The following is a 13,763-nucleotide window of genomic DNA, read 5'->3' as shown; positions in this document are numbered from 1 at the left end:
TGTCACAGCACTAGCATGCTTACAAAGGATGTAAATAGAATATCACACCACCACCGAATTTTAAGAATCATTTAATGTTGTTTAAAAGACTTGAACAAATGTTATGATCAAAAGTAATGTGCTACAACATTACCATTTTCTTTAAACAGCCTTGAAAAAGTCGGGGGTTACATTCCCCAATACGACGAAACACGTGTTGGCTGTGACGTCTCCTTCAATAAACAACGACAAACCCTGAACAAAAGGATTAAGAAATTTATTTTGTTGGTGAATGAACTGTATTGTGGAAACACTTGTATTCATCAATTACGTAGAATACCAAACGTGTGCTAAGGACTACGGAATTATGGTGGGTCGTGCAATTCGGATTTGATGGTGCGCCATTTTTTGTTTAGAAACTTAAGTCTTACCAAGAATTCCAGTTGAACTTTTCTCCTGCGTGAGCATACTTTACTTAGTATTAAGTTAATTTTTTATATTACTGTCTTGCAATTGATGCAACATCCAACTTACTCAAAGTACATGGTCTTAAATGCTGTGTATGAATTTACAGCCTGTGCTTTACAACTGCTGGTACCTACAAGAATGTCTGCTGTTGCAGAAAATGTGTGCAACTTCTCCCTTTTTATTTCCAGTTTTTTTTCTTCTGCTTCCTAGATGTTTTCTTGTCTGTCTCATGATCACCTTGTTGCCATCTCTTACTCTTTTTATTCTGTCCCTTGCCTTTATCGCTTTCACATTTCACTGTAAACATATGAAGTAAAATTCCTCTTATTATTATTTCCAGAGGATCATCTGCAAGATCCGCTGCTGCTGGATGGCCGAAAGCGTCGCCGGAGATTGCCCTCTGTTACCAAGCGTTACCGCCAGTCCTCAGGAAGAGGAGGTAAGAGATCGCAGGACACAGGTGACCTGGAACATTACCTGAATGAGTCCCTGCAGAACTGGTTCAGACTCGAGTTCATGATGGACTACAACAGTGAGAAGAAAAAACTTTTCTGCATGATGTGTGGGAGCATGCTGCCCAGCCTCAACCTTCAAGATATAAAAATGCACATTCTCGACTCCCACCCCAAGTCTCTTGACTTCAGCGACGATGAGAAAAGCATCATCCTAGGGGCCTGGAACACCAAGAGCATGTTGGAACGGGGTGTCAAGGAAGAAGATGAGCCGAAAGAAGGGGGCAAGCAGGAAGATGACAAAGAAGTTCAGGAGATCCTCAGCACTGCAACTGTGTACAAAGGTTAGTAGCTCCATACTGCTCGAATTAACCATTTTAGATGTAGAATGTTGGCAAGTGGATGGAACCTTCGATTCACACATAATTGTCACAGATCAGTTTCTTAATGCCTTTGGCGAAAAGCCTGTGTCTGTGCCTCTAAAGTAGCTTAGAAACAAAATAAATTTGAAGCCATGTTGCACAAAAACGAAATCATCACGTTTTGTAGCTCGGTCTCTTTGGTGTGTCTGATTTTCACATTTTCTGGAGCTTATCACTGTTTATGTGTGGTATATGTTTGAATAAAAAATATATATTTTTTAATTAAAACAATTCTATTTACTGATTACGCTAAGATAGCTCTCTCAGAAATTTGGCGAATTCCTGCTCTGGGTGTGTTCTGTTAATTCATGCAATGTATGCACCCTCTATGTAGAAGTTCTTCATGTTAAATATTACTTTCAAAAACAGCAGGGAAAGGCTAGATTTAGTTAAAGATTTAGAAACCATGGAGGTACTGAGGGGTTACTGTCCTAATAGTTCTACTTGTATAAAAGTAACAAAGTTCATTATATGACTAGGCCATCTAATTCAAAAGCAATGCTTTGGGTACTTCACAAATCAAGCAGTGGCATGGCAATCCTGAAAGGCATTCCAAAACTAGATGCTTGCATCAGCGTTGTTATCAGGCAGTGTCACTGGTACATGTGAAATAATATGCTTCCTTTATTGGCGGAAGTTTAGATTTGGGTCAGGGGTGATGTTTAGGCTCTGTAAGGGTCTTCCATATGTTTTGTATAGCCTACAGTTTAGTATTTGAGTTTTCAAACTATACTGATTAAGATCTGCACCGTCCCTCCGGGATTAAGATCTGGTTGAAATTTTGCGATCCTTTAAAATAGTGGTTCTTAATCTGGGATCTGAGGGGTACTCAAAGCCTACTTTAGGGGGGTGGAGGTTGCAACTTCTTAGAAAATTCAATTAAATGATATTGAGTGAATGAAGGGTATTTATATAGTGTACAGCTATTTATGGTGTGTCACGGTGCTTTAGCATCAGAGGTTGAAGAAATCCTGGCCGGAATCCCTTTTGCTCTAACTACTAAATAGGAATGTTTTTATTGATCTTTTTTTCTAAACACTATTCCTCAGTCATTAATCTCATTAATCTCAGCTGTCTCGGTAACTGGTTCCACAATCCCTGGGCCAGGAAGGAAAAGGAGGAACCCCCTCTATGTTGCTTTTTAAATCGGGGGACTATTAACAACCCAGCCTGACTGTAGCGCGTCAATCTCCCAGGCCTAAAGGCCTTAATCCTTTAATTCAGAAAACAAGTGCCCCTATTTTAGAGGACTTGATGTGTCAGAGTTAATGCCTTGAACATTATTAGCTGATGCACAGGAGGCCAATGCAGCCTCTCGCGAAAAAGTGGTACAGATGAGTGCTTTGGTAGCTTTTACAGTAAGCTGACCGGCATATTTTGCACTACCTGTAGGCCCTAGATTAAATATTCTGGAATGCCCCAGTATAGAATATTGATATAATCCAGCAGCGATGGTATCCGTGCCCTAACCAGTGTGACCTGTGCTCCCTGAGGAATCACATGCAGAAATTTTCGGAGCAGGCGAATAATCAAAACACAGGCTTTCACCACCGATGAGACCTGTGTATTAAAGGATAGATTTGAATTGAACAATACGCCCATGTTTCTTGCCTACTCCATAGGAAGAGGTGGTGGAGGCGAAACATTGTTCAGCCAGTCACCTGTCCATCCCGGTATGGCTTATGCCCAAACACTGAAGTGTGTTCTTTCTGAGCCAGTAAAGAAGTACTTTTAAGCAAAGAGCAAAGGTTTCTTTGAACGTGACCGAGTCTCCGTCATAGGTTAATAGGAGCTCTCTATCGTCTGCATAGGAGATTAGTCTAATACTAAACCATTCCACCAAGTATGACAGAGAAGCCAGGTAAATGTTAAAAAGGGTAGGGACCAGGACAGAACCCCGAGGCAACCCCTCATCTCTGCCGTTTGACTTTGGAGTAAGGTTTCGTCCCAAAAACCTTCTCTCTGTCCTCCAGGAAAGATCTCATCCTTCTGAGGGCAACATTTTCTACACCCAGATGTTCCAGCCTTTTTAACAAGATGTTGTGGTCCACATTGTTGAATGGTGGAGATAGGTCCAACAGCACCAAGGTCACATTAAAACAGCGTCCAAACTCCGCTTAATCGCTTCAGAGATTTCTAGCAACACTGTCGAGTGCGGAAGCAGAACTGGGATGGTTGCAGCCGTTTACTGCTATCAAGAAAAGTATTGAGCTGGTTGTTTACATATATTTCCAAAATCTTGGCAGCTTCAGGCAGTAATGAGACTTGGCGAAAATCATCTGTTGTATCTGGGTCTGCATTAGCCTTTTTAAGGATGGGGACAACATTAGCTTTTTTCTAGGACTCGCGGATAACACCCAACTGAAGTGAGACAGAGAACAGCTACTGATATGTTGGAGCTACCAAATATGCGGGTGGAATTGATCCTCAGAAGATCCTGATTTGCACCTCTCAATTGTTGCTTCAAGTGCTCTACCGTAGGAGGTACAGATAGTGTCAGTTTAATATCTGCTGACGGCCCAAAAATTCACCAGAAACCATGACAGAAGCTGGAGAAATGGAACCTCACATATTGGCCTGAATTTTAAGAATCTTGTCCTCAAATAAATAAATCTTGTGCACATAGCTTGATTGGACACCGGGAGAGGGGCTATTTTGAGGTCATCAAAATTGGGGACAAACTTAAAGATTTCCTGGCTGTCTTTGTTGGCTTCTCTAATTCACCAAGTATAAAAAGAGCCACATGCGTTATTAGTGTTGCTTTTGTACACATTTAGGGCATTTTTTATAACAGACTTCATCTTCTCTAAGTAATTGCAATGCCTCACTCTCTCAAGCTTTTTGCAAGCTCTCTTTCCCAAGCCAATTCCTGGGAGAACCATCCAGCTGAGCGAGCTTTGTGGCCCTTCCCAGTGAACCTCATAGGTACTGTTGAATCGGCCACTTTCAGGAGCCAGATTGAAAGTGAGGGTCTTGTCTTATCCAGGGCCTTTTTAAGATCAGTGAGTGAGGCTTTATTCCAGGATCTCGTTCCATGCTCCAGGGTAGAGACTCATCTAGCCCCCTGGCCCAAATATGGCCAGGTGTAGGGAGCAGGAAATGGTCAGATCAACACACCTGTATCGGGCTTTCCCTATGCACCTCTATGTTAGACATAATGTAATCTATAGCATGCCCCGCTTTACATGAGCTTTACAGGTCAACATACATTAAGTTGAGAGAGGCTAGAGATTCCATGAAGCGAATAGACTAGGGGTCCATTATCTTCTCCAGGTGAATATTAAAATCACCTTGTATCGTAATATTTACATAATTAAAGCAATTGGTGGCTAGAGCTTGGTCCAAGGAAGCCAAAAAATCTCCTGCCTAGCCCGATGAGCGGAAATCCAACACACCAGAAAACTAGTATTTGGCACTGGAAGAAATGGTAAAATCAAGGGCTTCAGCACTCTTTAGTTCCTACAATCTAAATGTCTTACACTTGAAGGACTTCTTCAAAATAATAGCAACTACCTCCCCACCCCCTCTCTTGCCCTCTCTATACGCATGCATACAGACATAATTATCCGGGATGTCTAGCTGTTCAGAGGGGCGACTGGTGTTCATGGGCAAAAGGGGCCTTGCCCTGCCACCCTTCGGGGAAGAGGCAAGAACAGGCAGAACTACTCTGAGGCAGTGGGCTGTATTTCCTGGATGAACTCTAGTGAACATTGCAGATGTCCTAATATGCATGCGCCTGCCTGGTTAGGTTTTTGTCGACTTTCCTATTTACTATTGCTTTTTATGCAGCTAGGCTACTGCCTTTATTTAATGTTACGTGCCTTCATCTATAAAGCACACCATAAATGATGATCCAATCACTTTTCAAAAAGGCTTGTACTTGGAGGTAACCAGTGACGTATTAGCACGTTGGAAATCCAGCCTTTAAAAAAATTGAGAAGTTGTATTTTTTGCAGAGGTCCAAGCTACCGATCTGAATATTTGTTCCTCTGTACATCTTGTGTCTGGTCTTCTTGTTTTAGGCTCTAAAACTGAAGTTCCTGATTTTAATTTCACATGGGTAAAGACTACTAAGGGCTATGTTGAACATTAGCAGAATGGCTGCTGGACATAGTCACAGAAGGGGTTTTTAGCTGGCAAGTAAGTTGTTCGTTATTATGAAGACGGAAGCATGCCAGCATGCCATCACAAAGTGCCTCCCAAATTCCAGAATCTGAACCTACATATCGAAGGCTGGCTCTGACCAGGGTTCCTGGGCCAGAGAAGGGGAGAACATCATTAACTTCTAAGCTTTGAGACAATGAATGCAGTAACTGTTTTTTGCAATGACTATAGTACAACCTGGAATGCTATCTACAGGTACCTTTGCTTGTAAAGAGTATCATCCATAGAGAACTGGTCGAAGTAGATAATGAACTACATTTTGGTTGTCAAATCGGGCTTTGGGTCTGTTCTAAGAGCAGTATTTTTCCCTTGAAGTGCTCTGAAGGAATTCTCTTGTTGCGTACCTGCTGCTTTTGAAATCGGCACCATGTCAGAGTTTGCAGATATATTAGGGGAATAAGAGCGTATAGTGATTTTATTTTTTAATAGTACAGAGTGGCATTCACCCTGGAGGAATCTTAGTGATGTATAATGGAAACAATAACTTAGCCAGCTGTGGTTCAAGCATTCAGTTAAGAAATAAGACAGTGGGCTGTAACACTCCGGAAACTCCATGCGGGCAGAAGGTGCAGAGGGAGTGTTAACATCTAGGCCCCCCTGAGATGCCAAGAATGGGACCCTGAAGGAGGAAGGAGCAGCAAAGGAGCACAGTTGGAGAGGGTGGGCACCATGGAAGACAGTGACGAGACGGACTGTCACAAAGAACTTGGCGCACCACTGAGTTGGCCGCAAGTCAGGATCCAGGGAGGCCCTGAAGAGAAAATATTTGAGGAAATGGGACACCCACATCCACCGGTGTGCTACAAACATCACATAAACTGCCTCACTCTGAGAGGAAGGCAAACTGTAAAAGATTGGCCTAGTGATTCCACCCCCACCATCGCCCCTGAGCACTGAAAAAACACAGCAACGTTGGGTCCTGAGGAAAACCCACAAAGAGATCGGTCATGGGATATAAACATTGAAAAAGGTGACAGAAACTTCATTTGGTGTCCTGTGGTGACGCATGATCAGACTCGGGTAACTTGAAAGGATGGAAAATGCCTGTCCCATGTGCCATATCATATTACATAGTCAAGCAGCTTATGACTCTACAGTTGATTAGAAGCCGTAAATGTGCAATAAAGATGTGTGATGCAAGATATGACGTATGTAAGGAAAAGGCAGACAGGCCCATGCCACATAGGAAGCACTCCCAAAGGACAATCATGTTTTTTTTTTATACTACTAGGGTCTGATAACAAGGATATCTTAGAAGCGTGGAAAACCCATGACAACAACCATACAGGTAAACCCACCATGCCAGCTTACAGTCCGTCAAAAGTGAATTGCGGGAGGAGTTTAAGACTGACCTCTCCAGAGAACTCACTTCCCTGCACCTTTGACCTGGGAGAAACGATCTTGACGCTAAGGACTGATAAAGACAGACTCTGCTTGTTCTAGAGTTGTAGAAAATTTGGGGCAAATGGAGAGACTTAAAGAAAAAAGCACAACCCTTGAAGAAAAATGTGGCACTTGATATGCACAAAATAAAGCAATGTCAACCATTCTCTGTCTAACTTCTTGGAGTCTAATGGCACCTTCCATCCCACCCAGATGGGTTTTCGAGCCACATACAGTACTGATTCGGCATTACTGACGGTCACCGAGGAACTAAAATCAATACTTGATGAGGATCAGTCTGCCGCCATCCTCCTGCTGGACCTCAGCGCCGCCTTTGACAACGTAGATCACGCTATCTTAAAAGCAAGATTAGAGGAAGTGGGCATTCAGGGAAAAGACTTGGAGTGGCTTGCTTCCTTCCTGGAAAACAGAACTTTCCAGGTGATGGAAGGGGCTGCGTCTCAGAGCACCTCCCTATCGCATGTGGTGTCCCGCAGGGCTTGTACCTCAATTCAGCTGGCTGAGGTGGTGCAGAAATATGGAATATCTGTGGTGTCATATGCTGATGACACCCAGCTAGTGGTGTCCTTTTCTAATGGCTCAGAATCCAGCAATAACCAACTGCCCGCATGTCTGGAGAAAGTGGTTAGTTGGATGTCCAACAGCTGTTTGAAGTTGAACAGTGGGAAAACGTGGCTCATGCTGCTTGGAGATCCGGGCATCCACTCACCCCTGATACATTGGCCCAAATGTATGGGAGATCCACCTATCCCTAAACCAGCTATAAAAAACCTTGGAATCTGGCTGGAGGACTCCCTAGCACTGGATTGCCAATCCAGAAAGCTCTCAGGGACATGTTTTGCCCTTCTTAAAATGTTAAGGAAAATAATTGATGTAATCCCTGTCCCCCTGAGGAAACGTTGATTAAATCCATACTCATCTCACGACTGGACTATGGAAACTCGCTTTATCCGGGTTCACCGAAGTACGTCACAAGGCGACTTCACGTGGTGCAGAATGCGGCAGCCAGACTCCTGTTAAAAATCCCCAACCGCATCTCTGCAAAGGAAGCACTTAAACAGCTGCATTGGCTGCCTGTCGAGGCTAGAGTTAAGTTTAAAACTCTCTGCATAGCTCGTAGATGTAGAGCTATTAATAACTGGAGAAGTAGTGGAGAAGTGTGGCTCACTGGTTAGAGGAGGCAGACCCTGAAGCAGAGGTCAGACCCGGGACCAGGGTTCAATTCCCGACGCGGCAGGGTCTTGAGCCCAAATATCCACGGACTCGATAATTCTCGTTTCGGTGCCTACTCGAGTCACGGGTTCACACTCTGCAGCTCTGGGCATTAGCTTGCTTAATCTCCACGACGGCCCCCCCGCGGCGGGATGTCTGCCTTTCACCTTGGGGATGCCCAGTACGGGTATCTCACAGGGAAAAGCCAGGACGGGTTCCCAAGGCAAGCGCCGAGATGCCTACGGGTAATCGAGCGCTATATAAGAACGCATAATAATAAAATAATAAAATAATAACTCTGGGCCCGAAAAACTGAGGAACCGGATATCTAGGTACTGCCGAACTAGACCTCTCAGATCTTCCCAGCAACAGCTCCTCAAAACAACCAGAATTAAAAGAGCTAGATTGGGTGGTAGATCTTTCGCCCATCTGATACCCAAGCTGTTGAATGCCCTTCCACTGGCAATCCGAGCTGCGCCAAACAAAAAGATTTTCAGGAAAAATCTGAAAACCTGGCTTTTCCCATACTAACTATGCGTTGGCTCATCTCTTCACTGGCAGAATTCTTAGCGTGGGAAGCCCTCGGTCAGCCATGCGCTCTACAAATCCAATCAATAAATAAATAGAGTGCATAGAGCAGGGTCGCTAAGAAATTGAGAAATTAGCACAACACATGACATACTAGTCAAATTTCATGAATGTCAAATCAAGGAGAAAATACTAAAAGCAGCAAGAGCGAAAGGCCCAGTTAGTTACAATGTTTATGTATGCTCCCTATTTCAAGTTATTGCCTCCGCTATGCAGGACAGATGGCCACCTTTTCAACCAATAACAGACAAACTAAAACAAAATAAAATACGCTACTGATGTGTTCCCTTTTGGCATTGTGTTCAAATTTTGGGACGAATCACACCAGACCGAATATCGAACAGTTCTGGCCTAAGTTCTGGGTGTCCGTCTGGAAGAATCCTTGATAAATCCGTGTTAATGAAGCACAAGGAGGTTCAACGATGGAAACTAAATGGTGAATACCACACCTGCAGAAAGCCCAGGGAATACGTCACAAGAGGGGACTCAGAGAAACAACCTAAAAAGGGAATCACCAAGTCCTTCTCTCTTGCTACTTCTAGTAATTCCTCCTTGATTTGATATTTATGAAATAACTATTCAGATAGGTGAATACAAGCCTTTCCTTCCTTTGGCTGTTAAAGCCCTGTATATTCTTGGGGCCACATTTAATGGTAGGATGTTTAACCATTTTAGCGTTGGAAGTAAGTTAGACAGACCATTGTTTTGCAATACTCCCTTAGTCTTGTTGCCTGACCGTATCGTTTTGGCCTGCAACGTGTTTAGCCGTGGTAAACTTCCACATCAACTCCCAAACCCTCACCCACCCATGTTGAAAACCACAACTGCCAGTGTAGCTGCCCCAAACTTGTTAAACCCACCAATATGTTACTGTTGCATGATGTACAACGAGGCGTAGCGGCCTCCAACCACACTACTTTCTTTGTACATTGTAGAGAAGTTATAGCAAAAGCATTACTCATTAATTGTATAGACTCCGGTCAGTCTGTCCAGCAAGAATAAATACATCTGCAAGTTAAATTGCTAACCAGAAAAACACTCTCAATAAGAGAAACTTATCTGGGTAGCATGAAGAAGCTGAAGAATCAAGTAATTTCACATTGTTCAGTTGTGCACCATAATCTGACCTCAACGGGGGGAGAATTTACAGAGCACTTTTGCAAACCAAGTAATAAACAGAAATTCACAGTATCTTCTGATTTAATGAAGAAGAGTGGACTACCATCAAAGATAACTTGACGTTAGAAGGCTAGATCATGGAATTCGTCATGTCTACATCATGCAGGATCCATTTAACATCTGTGAATGAGCACCTGGAGCCCTGAACGGCTGCTGCAAAGTCCAGTAAGCATGAGGTTTTGGGGCCTAAGTATTCTGTAGTGCTGTGTTCTTATGCCAGCCACAGGATAACCTCTCTATCTCTGTAGTCTAAGAGTCTCACAATGATTGGTCGTGCATGTGCAACCCGAGGTGGATTGGTGCTAGGGATCTAGGTACACCATCCACTATAAAACACAGGGAAAATGGGTCTCTACCATAATATCTGATAAAAGGGATTCCATAAAAGTCTGAGATTTCTCGAAGGGAGTGTTCTCTGCAACCCTTAATGTGCACATTATTGCATGTCAAGTAGTCATTGAGATCTTCACATTTCGCCTTGTTTGAGTCCATTAATTTTGTGAGCTGGGTAAAAAGAATGTTTGATGATTTTGCATCATCCCTGAGATCCAACATGCGTTATTCTGCTTCATCAAGTCTGTTAGCCTGCCTGTGGAGTCAGGCGCTCATCTGATCGAGCAACAGGGTCACGGTGTTTCTTTTTGATCTATCGTTTTGAGATTACTTTTAAGATCCAGCAGGCCGTTTTTCATGTCGGAAATAGATATTGAGAGGTCTGATTGCACCTGAGCAGTACTTGTATCATCTGATGTTTCCCTGCCTCTTGAGGACTTTCTATTTTCGAAGGGAGTTTAGACTGCTTTGAGTCAACCTTCCCACTTTGACAGAATGTTGGAGGTAATCTCCAGGCTGGGTTATGTACTTACTCCAGCAGTTCTATACAGCAGGCCTGTTACGTTTATATGTAATATTTGCTATGAGATGAGGCATGGCAGAAGTACTAGAGGCTGTAATCCGTGTGAAGGCAGTATTATAATCTGATATCACATTCGTAACCGCTAGGAAAAGTGAGGACAGACTTAACTTCATGGAATTTCAGGCCAAAGGAGGATTTGAGTAAGAGATCATCCTAAACAATGGCGACAAAAATCCCCAAAGAAGATGGGAAACTTGAGGCTTTCTATGATTACTTTTCAAATCTACACAGCAGAACACCTCCGGGACACACTACTAGAAAAATACTTGAGAACATGCCACATTTGGTTTGATTCACTCGGTGAATCTGAGATGGCCTTTTCAAACTTGTGCGCCTTGATGCCCTTGGGCTAAGTTTGCGCGATATAAATTCTCAATCAATCATTCAGAACTTAAAACGTGGTTTTTCTATCTGGCGTATTCTTAGATTTGTACTCGGTGAATCTGAGACGGCCTTTTCAAATTTGTGCGCCTTGATGCCCTTGGGATAAGTTTGCGCGATATAAATTCTCAATCAATCATTTCAGCTGTCACACCAGAACAAGCATCTGACGTAGAAGCTCCTCTGTCAGAGTTGGAGGACAAAATGAAAGTGGCCATTAAAACCTTGAAAACTAATAAAGAACCTCGCCCTGATGGCTACATGCGGCTGGGGGGCTCTTTGGATTCCTGTCTGCCAGCTTGATGGCAGTATACAATCCTTCTCCACTACTGGACTGGTGACCCCTACAATATCTGATAGCTACATTGTCCTTAATACAAGGAAAGGTCCCGGGTAATTGCTCATTGTAATGATCTATAGCTGCTTCTACATATCAGTGCGACGAGCTTCACAAAGCTATAGGTGCAGCTACTGGAAAATGTGCTTTCAGATCTTATACACCATGACCACTCAGGATTCGTAAAACCTAGTAAAACCCATGATAATAGTAGATGGGTGGCCCACCTGGTCAAGAAAGCAATACCAACAATTATCTTCACTTTAGACGCAGAAATGCATTTGACCAAGAGAACTGGCACTCCATGGTGCAAGTGTTTAGAAGGGGTGGCTTAAATCTAAATTTCATGACATTGGCTTTTCAGATGTATCAGGTACCCCAATAAAGAATTGTAGTTAATAGAACAATGTCTAGGCCATTTAGGTGGGAGAGGGGGACATGTTAAGGCTGCCCACTATCCCCTCTCCTCTTAGCCCTTCGTATCAAGTCACTATCAAACCACATAAGAGAGGATAGGCCTACAATTTAGTCGAGCACAAAGTCATGCTCTTTGTGGATGGCATGCAATCTTAAGATTTAAAATAAATTCACCCAAATCAGAAATACTAAAGCTGAACCTTTTGGAGGTAGATGCCATCAAGGAATATACAAACTTTAGATGAGTCAGAAAATGCATTATCTACCCAGGGTTAAGGATAACACTGAATATATTTGATTTATATAATACCAGTTTGATTCTGTTCTTGAAGGCGATCCGAAGAGACCTCCAGAGATGGGCAAGCCTACAAGTTTCCTTTTTAGGCAAAATTAATGCTATCAAATTGAAAGTGCGCCCTAGGCTACTTCATTTGTTTCAGGCCTTGTCTTTAGTGATAGCTACTTAGCCACTTTAAAAAGTACGATCTTGAAATGCATCTGAGGAGGGGATGACCAAAGATATTGCATAAAGTGTTGTGCAGACCCAGCTAGAGGACGGCTGGCCTTGCCAGAGTTGCACACCTACTGCAGAACTGCACAATTGCAGGTTCTAGCAGAACTGAGCACCTATGAATCAGAAATAAATGTTGGTTTACATGTATTGAGCCATACATAGCAGGTAAGTTACTTTGAGACCTTATATGGAAACCCAGGCGAGACGGTCCGACCAACGTCTACTTTAGCACTCCAATGAATACCACTCTTACAGTCTAGAGTGTGGTGAATATGTGACTAAATTTGACTATGTATCAACTTGGAATTAGCCAATAGGTGCATTACACTCCTAATGTTGCTATATAACCGAAAACCTACATTGAAAGGCTGTGAATTGCACAATTTCACTCTCCGTTGGATACATAACCAGTAGACAAATATATATATAGCTGATAATGCGTCAGCTGTCCCCCTCCTCCTTTGTTTTGTTAAACATTGAGTTGTGATTTCACACAGTATGTACCACTCTTTAACAATTGTATGAGATATATGTTATGATCACTAAAATGCAATAAAGAAACATCCCTGTACGTGCACCCTAATCCACTTAAATCTATTCTTCACCCCAACAATTTGATGATTTCCTGAACGGAGACTGTCATATGGTGATTGACATTTATCATAAAGAGGTAATTTAACCATTCTATGACTGTAAAAGGGTATTCCAAGTGGGAGAGAAAAAGAGACTACACTATGCACGGCTGCAACACTGGGTCTTACAGCCCTCAATTAAAGAAGCAGTATAAGAGTATTCCCTCCAATAGAGAAATATTTGTATCATGTGTTGGCTGCATATACACAAGCAGTGCATACTCCTGACATCTAGTGTTGGACCTGGACTTTGCTAGTTGTTTTTCTCGAGGAAGCTTCATGATCGGCGTAGTTAGTTGATTCGCCTCTCACTCGAGGCATTTCGCATGTCGAAGTCTTTTTCTCCTCAGAACGTTTTTTTCCGCTATCAAGCTCTGACGGATTACGTCAGAGCTGTTTGAGATTCAACACCACATAGCTTATGGGGGTAAAAAGTAATCACCAGAATCTATTTCTACACCGGGAAGGACTTCCCGGATTCCGAATACACTCAAATGTCAGAAATGATCGTCTCCGGTTGAAGTAGACGAAGAAGGACCTCTTCAGAAAGTGTCCTCAGTGCGGAGCCATGAACACACACTCTGACGCACAGGATGTCTGTAACTTGTGTCTCCCTCTGGAGCACAAAGAACAGTGCGCTGCCTGTGCATTGTTTGAAAGTAAAAAGACACTCTTGATCACGACAGGATTGATGGCTC

General features: G+C 42.9%; 1 protein-coding gene across 1 annotated transcript in view; it reads left to right on the top strand.

Annotated features, from left to right (window-relative positions):
• Positions 1-13,763, top strand: part of ZFTA (zinc finger translocation associated) — a 130,520-nt gene that overhangs the window by 57,106 nt on the left and 59,651 nt on the right. Inside the window, exon 3 of the mRNA XM_078660455.1 lies at positions 788-1,243. Within this exon, the coding sequence (XP_078516581.1) occupies positions 788-1,243 (456 nt within the window). The remainder of the gene's footprint in view (positions 1-787; positions 1,244-13,763) is intronic.

This window comes from Lissotriton helveticus, chromosome 9 (assembly GCF_964261635.1).
Source record: "Lissotriton helveticus chromosome 9, aLisHel1.1, whole genome shotgun sequence".
Taxonomy (NCBI): Eukaryota; Metazoa; Chordata; class Amphibia; order Caudata; family Salamandridae; genus Lissotriton; species Lissotriton helveticus.
This window is presented reverse-complemented; position numbering and strand designations above follow the sequence as displayed.